The sequence below is a fragment of the Ictalurus punctatus genome, chromosome 5 (assembly GCF_001660625.3).
Source record: "Ictalurus punctatus breed USDA103 chromosome 5, Coco_2.0, whole genome shotgun sequence".
Lineage (NCBI taxonomy): Eukaryota > Metazoa > Chordata > Actinopteri > Siluriformes > Ictaluridae > Ictalurus > Ictalurus punctatus.
In genome coordinates this window covers 28079379-28093916 of record NC_030420.2, presented here as the reverse complement: position 1 = coordinate 28093916, position 14538 = coordinate 28079379, and the positions used below count along the sequence as shown (strand labels likewise).

At 37.1% G+C, this 14538-nt stretch overlaps 1 protein-coding gene across 8 annotated transcripts in view; it reads right to left on the bottom strand.

Moving 5' to 3' along the window:
• Positions 1-14538, bottom strand: part of pde4d (phosphodiesterase 4D, cAMP-specific) — a 200669-nt gene that overhangs the window by 24459 nt on the left and 161672 nt on the right. For 7 of the 8 annotated variants that reach the window (XM_053680374.1, XM_017467927.3, XM_017467926.3 and 4 more), the window contains 4 exons: positions 5034-5225; positions 4529-4565; positions 4197-4273; positions 3746-3795 (listed from right to left, as the gene is read on the bottom strand). In XM_053680374.1, the coding sequence (XP_053536349.1) occupies positions 3746-3795; positions 4197-4273; positions 4529-4565; positions 5034-5225 (356 nt within the window). Of the gene's footprint in view, positions 1-3745; positions 3796-4196; positions 4274-4528; positions 4566-5033; positions 5226-7009; positions 9113-14538 lie in introns of those variants that run through there. The other variant, XM_017467933.3, reaches the window with a different exon arrangement.

The window sequence follows — 14538 nt, the reverse complement described above, 5'->3', positions numbered from 1 at the left end:
TATCTAGTTAACTAACTTCAACCATCACACCAAGTTATAAGGACTGGTCAGGTAGCTAATATTTTGGATGAAAGCCTGTTTATGAAAATAGACTGACATATAATGTATAAGGCATGCTGTAGTTATATAATTATGTTTCAAATGACACAAAGTTGGCAAACTTAAAATGAGTGTTTCTGTGTGTTAGCAAGCTGATATTAGCTTAGTGATTGATACAAACTAAACCAGCAGGGTTGTTGGGAAATTGCAACCGGTGCCTGCACTGTCCTGTAGACTGCCTGTATCTCTAGTTCAACATTCCTCAATATAACTTTTGCTTCAGCAAAAAAAAAATATATTAATGTAATATACAGTTAGTGTTAATTACAAGGTGGTGTTTCAGCTAATGTTAAGTAGAGGGATAAGGATGTTTAGTTACTTAGCAAACTATGGTTAACAAAAACACCTAATGTTAGCAACTATACCAAATGTTGGTGATATAGAAAATGTCAATGTTAATTGAACGCATGTTAGTGAAAAAATATTTATAATGCGGTCATGTCATGGTCCAGTTCTGATGCTCACATGCCCATTGTAGGTGCTTTCAGAGGTGGACAGGGGTCAGCATGGGCACTCTGACAGGTCTGCGGCTACGCAGTGCCATATGCAGCAAGCTGCAATGTGTGTTCTGACACCCTCCTACGTTATGTGGAAGTTTATTGGTGAAAATAAACTGACTTATTTTTAATGCTGTCACTGCATGAACAACACACACACACACACACACACACACACACACACACACACACACACACAATATATAAAAAATACAGTGCTCTCCACTAATATTGGCACCATTGGTACACACACACACACACACACACACACACACACACACACACACACACACACAATATATAAAAAATACAGTGCTCTCCACTAATATTGGCACCATTGGTAAATATGAGCAAAGAAGGCTATGAAAATTTGTCTTTGTTATTTTGATCTTTTGACCTTTTGTTAATTTTTTTGAAAAAAAAGTTAAATATAGGTGCGCAAAAATTATTGGTACCCCATGAATTCATATGAGAAAAAAATATTTGAAGTATATTCCCATTGATATTTAAAAAAAAAAAAAAAAAAAAAAAAAAAAAAAAGGTAGTACACCTGGGTGACTAGGAACAGGAAATTGTTCAACCATGACTTCCTGTTTCACAGGGGTATAAATATCAGGTAACACATAGGCCAAATTCCCTTAGTCATTCATAACAATGGGTAAGACCATGGAATATAGCTGTGATGTGCGGCAAAAGGTTGTTGAGCTTCACAAAATGGGAAGTGGCTATAATAAAATAGCACAAGCATTGAAAATGTCCATTTTCACCATCAGGGCAATAATTAAGAAGTTCTAGTCAACTGGAAATGTTATGAATCTCCCTGGAATTGGACGTGTGTCTATAATGTCTCACGCAGAAGTTAGTTGCATCTTAGGGTCAGAAAGTCTCCTCATATGTGTGTATATATATATATATATCCTTTAGAAGAAATTTTGTTTCTTAAGGCCAAGCAGGGATTTTTCAGCCCAGCCCAGCGTTTTATATTATCGTTCAGCGGGGCTGCAGCTGGACACTGCAGGACCCGGAGTGTGACACCCCTGACCTAATTATTGTGCTCATATAAGCAGAGACTGCTGACATTAGATTGTTGCTCTTCCCCGAGCTGCTTGATGCATATTCATCCACATCACAGCCCTCACCTCTACTCCAGTATCCTATTTTAAATGTGCTATCAATAGCCTGAGGAACATATGCTAATCAATACAATGACAGGTGTGTCATAAATCGATGAGTCCATCAGTCAGTGGAGAGCCATTTCTTATCACAGCCTCTGTCTGGCTTCTGGTGTCAGAGAGATTTTACAGCAGTTATTTTAGGCGTACATGTGTAACAAGGTTTAAAATAAAACACTTTTATTGCTTTTAAAGAAAATTGTTGATCAAATATTGCCAGATATCATGGGTAATACCTGTTTCAACAATTGCTTGCAAACCTTTGTGACATTTAACCTACTTTGGGCATATTGATGGCGTGACCCTTTACTTCTATATGAACACTTAGGTAAGTGAGTCTCATACAAAATACACAAACTGCTTTAGACTTTTAATCAGTGTTTCCCTTCTCATAAATCCTCACAACTACTCCATAATAATTGGATTTTTAAAATTTTTCCATTTTCATCTGAAAATCAGTATAGTTCTAATGAGCTTTTACTGTATCTTTACTTAGTTTTTTCATACACATCTACATATTTTAGTTCAAATTTTTATTTATTTATTGACAAGAAAGTTTATTTCGCTGTTTGTGGCTGATCTTTATTCGGAGTGCATTAAAATGGTGCATTCATTGATGAAATGGACACTCAATCCCTTCCTGATAGTGATGTCAATGTGCAGAAAAGCAAAAATGTAAAGTAATATGTCATTTTTGGGAGGGTTACAGTTACACAATGAGTACAATAATTCTACATTTTTTTTGTTTTGTTTTACATTTTAATTGGATTTAGCAGATTTGTTTACAAAAATGTGTTGGTAATGCATTACTTAAGATAGAATTATAGCTAAGATTCCCTGAACTAGCATGATTTACAACATTAATTAGCCTTACAAACTATGAACTTAAAAATCTTTAAGTGGTGGTACTTAAGTACATTTTTCAAGTATCAAAGTGTTTTCATTTTTGGGAAACTTTTACCTCACTGCATTTTAACATGTAATATTACTTAAGAAAACACGTTGAGGTACGCCGTTTTTAATAATACTTAATTCATAATTTGTCTTCACCTGTTACGAGGTGCTTAGTAGTTACAGCTCACACACACACACACACACACACACACACACACACACACACACACACACACACACACACACACTTACTGATGTTGTGTATGGTAGCTTTTCTTAATAAAAAGAAAAATTGCTAAACCTGCATAATGTCTGCAATTACAGTAACTCCCTGATTGACTCTCGCTATGTGCTTGTAACAATAGAAAACTCTCTCCTTATAAAGGTATGTTGTGCAGGAGAACGGAACATTGAATTGCATAAATTGTTAAAATATATTTGCTACTCAAGTACATTCAAAAGCAAGTACTTTTGTACTTTTACGTAAGTAGAAATTTTACATTTTAATGTTGATATTGGTTTAAATAAACCAAGTAAGCCCAATAAAGCACTTATATTAACAAGTGTTTATTCCATCCATGGATAAGAAAAGGAAAACGCCCTTCATGCTTTATTCATTAACGTAATGGAATGATTACCAATGTTTTTCCCCCCTGAAGTTTTAGACTGCATTTTTTAAACTATAATAACCCCGCTACTGTGTTGAAGTGCTTATCCAGCAGCGGGACTGCGCTCAGTTTTTCCAGTGATGAATGACGACGGTTCATGCAGTGGGACTGAGAGAAGAAAAGTGTGAAGTGTTGTAGCAGCATGTGACATGAAGCGCTGTGATAAGCGCTGTGGCATGCAGGTGTGATAAACATTGTGTGGCCCTGCTGTATTTGTACTGATAACCTGGTGATCTCACACTTCCTCCTGATCTAAAGTTTCAGGAAACCTGGCCAGGAATCCATGCATGCTATTCATCACGACAACAGATAGACAATATGCGTCTTGCAAACTTCTTATACATACACACAGACCCAGGCATGCACACAGGAAACATGTTAAAACATGTTAAAAGAATAGCTGAAGATACTACACCTGTGTATGTGGTCTTTGTGATGGGGGGAGGGTTACACATGGGTGATCTCCTAATGGAAAAAATAAAAAATATGTAAGGGGCACAGAACACAAAAAGTCTTTGCACCACTGAACTTCCACAGAACAGGAAAACTCTAAGCTGCTACTCATTTACACTGGACACTATGAATATGTAAAAATATCGGTTCACTTGGAAAAAGTGCTAGAATAGAGTGAAAGCAGGCTCGTGAAGCTTTGTTTAGCAGAGTTATGCACTAACAATGAGGAACTGGGTCCAAAGCCATAACTTTATTATAAATATTTCTCCTTCCCCATTTATTTATTGAGTCAATATCAAAAGTCCTAGTGGAATGATGATTATGTTTATCCCGGCACAGAAAAAAGCAGTAGGTCTGATTATTCCAGGATCAGGGAGTATTTATTAAATCGACCTGTCGATCGATTTGCTTACTTGGTGGAGGCTCTTTCTTGTTGGACATTTGTCAGTGCTGAAAAATTATTCCGTACAGTTCTTAAGCTAGCCAGGACCTGAAGGGTAGAACATGACAAAACATGACGCAAGTCAAGATACATGCATACTGCATAACTAAAAAAAGCTAGTTGGTAACAAATTCGCTATTCAGCCAACATAAATGTTTGAATAATTCGGAATATTCAGCAGTTAATAATGTTCAGAAGCAACTTCCAAGCTAAATTCAGACTGGAGATTAAAGGGAAAAGAAAGGAGAAAGGAAAAACCCTGAAACCTTAATACAGCAGTGCTTTACAGTAGTGGAAACCTACCTGTGCAAAAGGGGTAACAATCATGTCATCTCCATGTCTACAGAGTGGAACAAAACAAGTTTTAATGAGTACAGTCAATAATCAGCGTACATTCATGTTTACCATTAATTGCTATGTATGATCCATCGTCTTAAACTGTCTTTTCACTCTAAAACTGTTTTTAAATGGAAAATCTAGACATCACATCACACTATAAAGCACAGGTTCTCAAACCTTCTGCAGCCAGGCATATCATTTATTACCATAATCCAACTAGTCAAATATTAGGCTCATTATTTACTTGTTTGCTATTTCCTGGAGCCATAGAGCTTCCACAGGATGTTATAGACTACTTGTTTATGAGTTATCAAGTTAAACACATTCCTTTCAAGGAAAATAACTATAAGAACTCGATATGATGTTAGTTAGTTTTCCTGGTTATGCTTCCCCAGAAGCCAGTTTGAGAACCACTGCTATATGGTACACACTATACCCGCTAGCGATGTTCTTTAATGCTTCCACTCACATGTCGCTGGCGATGGAGGAGTTTCTTGACATGGACTTTGGCGAGAGGTCATAGTCACTGTCGGAGCGATACAGGAACGACTCCCTCCGCTGGCTATGGACGAAGTTGGCCTGCAAGATGAGACCCGACCCGGGGCTGGCCATCGGGTCCAACGGGCTGCGTCCTGACGACGTTCCATTGTCCACATCGAAACTGCGAAAACACATTGGATTAGATAACAGAGTTAACACGTTGAATACGGATAGATATTGTACTATTGGATTTGATACTTTTTGCTACAGTGATACATTCAGGATAGAATATAAACCTAAACAAGCTACAGTATTTTATATTCTATCTAAGCAAAAAATATGTAAAACAAAATATATTATACTACAGTGTTGCTGAATTCTGAATCTGTTTGGTCAGAAGATGATGACTCATTTTCTATAACAGCAGCTTTGACCGTAGTTCTAACTACAAGGCTAATCAGGTTTATATTAATTTGCACGTTCTAATACGTTATCGTTTCTAAAGTAACAACTATAATTATAGTAACAACTATTATTAAGCCTAGTAATACATGTATTAAAAATGTGTTATTATTTAAAATGAAAGGAAATGTTCATTTAACATGGAGTATTCCAGTGTCAGCAATTTGTAACAGTCATAGGTAAAACTTTAAGGTTTTCCGAGATGCATTTTTGGTTTATGAACTTTAAGAGAGAGAAAGACGAGAGCCCGGTGAGGGGATGACGTAAGTAATAACAGAAACTAACTAACAGCATGTAACATTAACAGCATGTCCTGTCGTGTTTTGTTCCTTACATAAGCTCCCAGGAAAAAAAATCGTGTGTGTTTTGTGGGGGAAAAAAAATAATAAATAAAAAATCTCTCATGCTATTCTTTCCTCATACTCAATGTTCCAACTAAACCCACAAGTTTTCTAGGGGACTGAGGGCTGATGACTTTGCAGGCCTGTTTGTCATCCAGGAATGTGGGAGCGTCAGTGCGGTGTTTGGATATGAAACACAAAAGGCAACCTCAGAGCCTGGCTAACAACTCATGACCCTGTTTTATGCCAAGTTCTATTTGTCCAGGTTTCCTATTGACATGATACACTAACAATTAGTGGATGCAACAAATATTTCATTTGGGGAGCTTATACCAATGGTGCTTTTAAAAAATAAGCCACAGATTAATGAAATAAAACCCTAGGAGATAAATATGGCGATAAATAATACCACAAAGCAAGTTAATCCTGTTTTAACCAGTGTCCAGTCAGCAACAACAATATCCTGCATCACATTTCATTACGGTCATACAAAACAGCTTATCTGTAAATCTAGAGGCAAGAGAGTCAAAGAGGAAAGAAGATTTACAGTAGACGTGTTATTCAATAACTTATATGTATTGTTAAGTTTTAGTATTCAAATCTACTAAGGCGCTGTGTGACTAAGGAGCTTATTTTTAATCAGGATTCAAACATCTGAAGAAATAGAGGCTGTATCCTGTTCATACTGGATATGAGATCAAATGTCAAAGTAATATAAATGTATTAAAATGTTTTTTTTTTGTTTTTTTTAAACAAAACTTTTTGAATAATTGTGATAAATACTCAGGATAACGCAGACCTGTTCTACACTATTTGAGAGCACATGAATCAAAAATAATTCTTCTTTTGATATATTAGGACACCAGTGATGTCCATATACGTGAGACAGATATGCCATTCAAATCAGATGAATAATTATTTTATTAATAATTTGTATTGATCATATTAATCAATAAATCGGTTTTAATTTGCATCTGATCGTTTTAAACAATATATAACAATAATAAAAAACAAACAAACTGCAATTCACCTTCTCAAATGCAGTCACTTTTCTTTTTCAAAGTCAAAGTCAAAATATAACATTGAAAACATGTCTTATGCTGCAGACTCGGGGAACAATAACACTATTGACATTCTCAGTGATAATTAAAAGGGTTAATACAGCTCCAGTGAAGTTCCTGTGTAATCAAACACTGCAGGAGATGTCAGCTCTGTGAAGTTTACTGCGTTTTAATAGTAGCGCTTATCTTCCTAAGACACACTCCCTTGCAACCGGTGTGCGTCTCCTTGGTGATCGGCCGTGCCACAGCTACCTGGGTTGACTCAGAACACCCAGAGAGTATTAGTACAATCCCAAAGTTCCTGGGATTCCCTCTGGGCTGACGTAGAGCGTGATGTGGCATTGCGTCTCTCCGGCTCTCCCGTACCTCACTGGCAGACCTCAGGCTTGTAGTCACCATGATTACACAGAAGGGTGCAGTTCAGGCCACTATTGGCTAATACTGACTAATCCACTCAGCTTGACATGTTAAAACAAAGCTAAGCAATGCACACCAGTGCTGAGAAAACAAAATGTAGCCATGTGCAGGGTCCTCTGTGGACGTCAATACTATGGGGATGATGGCAGGCTTAACCAGTGTTACGTCTGAGCTCAGTGAAAACACTGAACTTTTAAACTTATCTACTAAGAGCCATATTACAAAGCCTTATCGTTTTATATAACTAGATCCTTCTGAATGTATTACGTCTGAGCTGGCCTTTGTCTTTCTTCTTCAATGAGCAACAATAGTGGAATAGTTTAGCAACAAAATGAAATGTACATGTTCAGGCAAGACGTTTCTGGTGCCTGAAGTTTGCTTCTACACTGCAGCTAAAACGCTAATATAGCAAAGAGCAGCTAAATTATCACACCATTCTAGACACTAGATTGCTGAAGCAAATAGTTTGGCATCACTTCATGCTAGAATCAGATGTATAGTGCCCTCCACTAAAATTGGCAGTCTTAGTAAATGTGAGCAAAGAAGGCTGTGACAAATTGTCTTGATTGTTGAACATTTTGATCTTTTGTTTAAAACAATTCACAAAAATACTCTGCTCTCATGGATATCAAACAATTGCAAAACACAACACAGGTTTATCCAAAAAATATATTTGAAGTATATTCCCATTGATATTTTAATTTTTTAATTGGTTGAACAGGAAATTGTTCAACCATGACTTCCTGTTTCACAGGGGTATAAATATCAGGTAACACATAGGCCAAATTCCCTTAGTCATTCATAACAATGGGTAAGACCACGGAATATAGCTGTGATGCGTGGCAAAAGGTTGTTGAGCTTCACAAAAAGGGAAGTGGCTATAAGAAAATAACACAAGCATTGAAAATGCCCATTTCCACCATCAGGGCAATAATTAAGAAGTTCCAGTCAACTGGAAATGTTATGAATCTCCCTGGAATTGGACATGTGTCTATATTGTCTCAACGCACTGTGAGGAGGATGTTCTAGTGGACAAAAAATCTCCAAGTATCACAGCTGGAGAATTGCAGGAGTTAGTTGTGTCTTGTGGTCACCAATGGAACTTCAAATGCGATTGGGTTCTATGGTTAGATGAAACCAAAATAGAGCTTTTTGGCAATAAATGCCAGAGGTGTTTTCGGTGCACACAGAGAGGGAGCCATATGGAAAAGTACCTCATGCCCACGGTTAAATATGGCGGTGACCCTTTAATGTTTTGGGGCTGTTTTTCTGCCAGAGGACCTGGACATTTTGTTAGGATACATGGCATCATGGACTCTATCAAATATCAACAGATATTAAATGAAACCTGACTGCCTCTGCCAGAAAGTTTAAAAGGGGCTGTGGTTGTATCTTCCAGCAGGACCATGATCCAAAACATACATCAAAATCAACACAAAAATTATTTACTGACCACAAAATCAAGGTCCTGCCGTCCCAGTCCCCTGATCTGAACCCCATAGAAAACCTGTGGGGTGAACTGAAAAGAAGAGTCCACCAGCGTGGACCTTGAAATTTGAAGGATCTGGAGAGATTCTGCATTGAGGAATGGTCTCAGATCCCTTGCCATGTATTCTCCATCTCATCAGGCATTATAGGAGAAGACTCAGAGCTGTTATCTTGGCAAAGGGACCTAGCACAAAGTATTGACTAAAAGTGTGCCAATAATTGTTGCACACATATATTTAACAAAAATATTTTTTCGGATAAACCTGTGTTGTGTTTGCAATTGTTTGATATCCATGAGAGCAGAGTGTTTTTGTGAATTTTTTGAACAAAAGATCAAAAAGTTAAACAATAAAGAAAATTGTTCACAGGCTTCTTTGCACTTATTTACCAAGGGCGCCAATATTACTAGAGGTCACTGTAGGTAGGAGGAATTTTAAAATGTGCTGCAACAGTAAAAGTCATCTGGACGACAGTATAGTTCCTATTTTGTTTTGTACACTTTTTTTTGCAAATGCAGACTGATCATTTATTAAACAGTTTATGTACAATTGGAATTAGTTACTTATTGGGGTGCCTTTTATGGAGAGTGTGGGATGGTTTACACATGACGTTTACAGAATGCTAAACTAGCAGCTATTAGCTTTTCTTAATTGTTAGCTTGGGATGTGCATTTCCTGAACAACTGTTTATAGCTTGTGTATGTAATTGATAACAGGAACTAACTTGTTTTGTGGACGTTTCACAACATTAATCGTAACTGTAATTAGAAACAAAGTTTGACGCATTGTTCTTTAATAAATAAAAAAGTGGTAATCCTTTACAAATTGCTGTTATATAAGGGGAACAACACACTTCAGCTCATGCTATTATTAGAAAAATCAACTTTGGGGTTGTAGTGCAGCACACCACCCTGTTCATCATGTTTCATTCTTTACTTTTCACCTTTAAGCAATCTAAACCGAAACATTGATCTAACATCAGCCCAAAACCTTCATGCCTTCACTAACACACAAATCAAGCAACCGTTTCTGAGGAGCAGCACTGAACCCAGAATGATCTCAGATCATTTGCAGCTTCTCCACATAAAACAGCACGTGACCATTAAAACGAATAACTGGAACTTTGACCTAGGGCAGAATGCGCAAGAGGAGAAAGTAACGCGTTGTACCATCTCTCTATCTCGGTCTCCTTTCCCTTCTCTCCACTTTACTGCACTTCATCACTGACAAGTGAGCATGAAGTGATGACCTCCCTATGTTCCTCAAACAAGGATTACTGCATGCCTCAATCTGGGTTATGTTACAGATTCATGAATATAAACTGACTGGATTAAAACATGGCACTGTTTGTTCTTTCAGTGTCTTCACCTTGAAAGCGCTGTACCCTGATAGCAGTGCACACCAAGTGAAATGTCTTCTTTAATTGGTTACAGTGCAGCGTGACCCTGACCTACCGCAGATCTGGAGTAGAATTAACAGCAAAGAAAATGCCAGAGAGCCTGTAGCAGAGAGCATAATGCCAGAGAGACTGTAGCAGAGAGCATAATGCCAGAGAGCCTGTAGCAGACAGCATAATGCCAGAGAGCCTGTAGCAGACAGCATAATGCCAGAGAGACTGTAGCAGAGAGCATAATGCCAGAGAGACTGTAGTAGAGAGCATAATGCCAGAGAGACTGTAGCAGACAGAGGTTCTTACAGTTGTTATAGTCAGGAAACTCTTAACTATAAAATAATTCATAAACCCCTTTAGTATAGAAAGAAACTATTCAAAATATTATGCATATTATTTAAGTGTATACAATAATTCTTGACTATTCATTGAAGCCAAAGAGTTTTGTTAATTCCTGAACTTTCCAAATATTTTTATTCAAATTGTCATTAAATTCCAGTCGACATTATTCATAGACATAATAACTTTGATAAAGGTTCTTAAGGCAAACTCCTGTCTTGTCTACATGTACCCCTGTGGCTTCTGGGACCCCACATTGAGAACAATGGCTCTAAGAGACTCGCACATTTGTAACAGAGTTCAAGCTGTTGCATTACAGATAACACAAAATGCCAGTTAAAATAAATGAGGCTGATGTAAAAGAGGTCATTTTGCCCTGGAATGCAACTTTGTATTTGACTGTAAACAAACTTAACTGCGCACCTATTATGGTTTCGAAGTGTGCTTAATTTTGTTTTAAAGCTCTCAAAACAGGGATTTACATACACTCAAGGTAAAAAAAAAACACTTTAATGTGCTCATAATTTAAACTGCAGCATTACCTTTTTTCCTCCACAGTGTCAAAAATGACTTGTTCAATGATCCGTTCTAAAGGATTCATTCTAAACACGTCCTATCAGAGAGCATACTCTGCTCTGATTGGTCAGATGTCCCAATCTGTTGTGATTGGTCTACCGCTGTCAGCGTGGTTTCAAAAAGGAAACACCCACTACCATAACGACTTTCAGCTCAGTCTGTCAGAGAGCAGCCGATGAAGATCAGAGGCGGGGCTTTTTGTCACAAACCTACGTAGGTTTGTACAGGAAGTAAGTCTGGAATTACTAACGACTCGTATCAGCTGTTCAGAATCGGTTCCTTCTTTTGGGAGTCAATAACTCAGTTTGTCTTGCGCTTAGATTTTTGAAACTTTGCTGCCTGTTTTACATTTACAAACAGCTCTAATACACTACATGAAATTAATATTTGAAAAACCATATTAGGTGCACTTTAAGTTTCCTGTCTGAACACACGTTTTACTTTTACAACACCGCCATATCCTGTTCTAGTAAAATTGTCAAGACAAGCCCACTAATGCAAACAAATGACATCACTATTTGATTTGGCAAATTTTGTTGACTCGAGGCTAGAACCTAGAGACAACTTATCTTCAGAAAGTTTCTTTCTGCACGCTTGACAGATGCTGAAAAACCAGCGTTCCCAGCAATGACCAATCACTGATCCCTCTTCTTTACCCCGTCCACATACTACTCTGGGTTATGTTTTAAACCTGAAAAGCTATATTTACATGCCGTGAAACTCTACTTCCAAATACAACCCGCTTACTTATGGACAACATAGACATGTATTCAGCTGAGCGCAAAAGTTTACACACCTTTAGGACAAAATAAAAATGAAATGACATCTATATCAAGACATTTACTTTATTACAAAAACATCAAACGTTTGTATTTCCTTTTCTGAATGTGATATAACTATTCTCTAATAATTTTAACAAATCCAAGATTTCTCAAATTCCTTGGTTGTAATATTTACGCCACATTATACATGACTGATATCTCTCTTAGAAGTTTGCTAGATGTCATTAAAAAAAAAAAATCCAATTGGATCATAACCAAACCATTTTTTAAACCCTAGTTAATGTTGACTTTGCCTTATATTTTGGATGGTTGTCTTGTTCCAGGATCCATCCACATTTTACTTTTTTTTTTTGACAAAAGTGGTTAAAAAGATGTACGTTCACCCAGAAAACTTTTATAGCACAAGATTCTGTATCTGATGTTGTTTAACAAAGAAATCTCCTATTTTTCTGATACAAATCTCAGGGCAATTTTCTTAGAGTCTAGTAACTTAATACCTTCCAGGAGGAAATGGGCTGGTCACATCCTTTTAGGAAAAACCCAATCAACATCACAGCTCAAACGCACGAACGGCTTAACCCTTTCAGCAGCAGCTATTTACTTATGCGTACATAATATTTTGTGTAAAATAGAAGCAAGGCGCTAATCACTTTTCCACTCAAATATTGCCTTCCAAAATGAATGAATAAATAAATAAATAAATACATAAATAAATAAATAAATAAATAAACACAGCATGTTTTTGTCCATATCCTAGCACACAGATACCTTTATCTTAGAGGCAGGACACAAGTGTGTAAAATCAGTAGCTTCTTTACTTGAAGCAAACCAATAATCATTGTTAAAACAGAACACAAGCAAGAGTTGGAAAACCGGAAATCGTAAACAGGGAAACAATGCAGATAAACACAGTTAAATACTTAACAAGTTTTCACAACTTGACACAGGAACATGGGGGTATATATTATTCAAGATCTAAAGTCACAAGTAGAGGCAGGACAATAGCAAAAACATGTCGCAATAAAAGCATGAATAGCAGCGCACTTAGAGACTTGTGACAGAAACTACTGACATTCACTCACTACTCATGAAAACACTTGCAACTTACAGTAGCCTGGCTTTAGACTTTACTAGCCATTAAAAAAAAAGAAAAAAAATTGACCCTGACTGATTCTGAAAGCTTTTGGACAAACTATTTCACCTCACTATGTCTTATTATTAAATGGCCATATTCACAGTTGAGTTACGCATGTGTAGTGAGGACTTAATAAAGCATGAAACCTCAGACGTAACTACAGAGTTTTACACTGTTCAAACAGCTGTTTTCAGATTCAGAGTTACAAGGCAAGCTTTACAGTGATCAATGTGATAATTACAACTAGGAATATTCATGTGGCAATATACTGACCATATACTACCCTCCTATTAAGTGTTTATTTCAGTGCTTGCTATAATCCCGTTCTGTGTTTTTTTATCTTTCATTTTGAAATGGTCTCCTCCTTTTTTGTCACATGGTACTGCATTTGGCCGCGAAGAAAACAATTCCTTCTTCGGTCTGCATTTTCTATCCTTGATTTACTCTGGCTTAAAGGCAAATGCTTGCGTTTAAATGTGCTGGTCTAGATGCTGTAGATAAACTTGTTTGTGTTTCTTCTACTCAAGAAACATCTGGCAACCACTGAGGTGTGGTGCAAGTGATTTACATGATCTGATTGGGGAGCCTAAAAGATCTACTTAAGTGTGTGCGAAACCGACTCTGTATATGTGTAACTTTCCAAAAGTAAATACTGAAGTAACTTTTGGTCTTAATTCACTGACTCCGAATACAGCCGAATGGGACAATAACGATACTGATTTGGCATTTATTTAGAGACAACTTATGCAGGTATATTGTTTTTGACTGACATAATAATCACTGTAGCACATCAGTCCGGACTGGATTCCGGAAAAAAAAAACGAGTTTTTTTATTTTTTTTTTATTTTTTGTGATTGCTGCGGTCATAAATGCTTGATTTTGCTGCAACTTTTAAAAAATCTAAAGTTTTTTGTGCTTTTTTTTTTTTCCTAGCAGAAAACTATTTGAATTGGTGCAATTGCAATTGCATGAAACTGTTTTGCACGGTCTTTCACAGTGATAGCCGATGGTAAAGGAGCCCTTTTAGCTGTACTCACGTTCGTCGCATGTAAATCGAAGAGGACTTTGGTTGAATGTGCATTGTGATGACCCAGATATGCGGAAAATGTGCAGATATTGCAGAGTTGACTTATCTTGATTGACACACACACACACACACTTCCCCAAACACACTGCAAATTAATCCCACCCAAAGTTTACATAGCTGAAAGAAACATTCCAGAAGCAGTATGCTCTGTTCCACACAAATTGTCCTTATACATGAACACATCCACGCTGACATAACCGTCCATCCATCGGCAAACATTGAATAAAAACACATACTTGGATGTCCATAACAAAAAGAGCATAACAACTATGCTTTTCCATAGCAGCACAATACCTTTATATACCTGTTATCTCAAGCCTAAGTGAATAACAATTCATTCAGACACGACAGTAATCACAAAAGATAAACTCCGCTATGCCAACAAACACTCCCTCCGAGTCTATAATAAGCATAGAG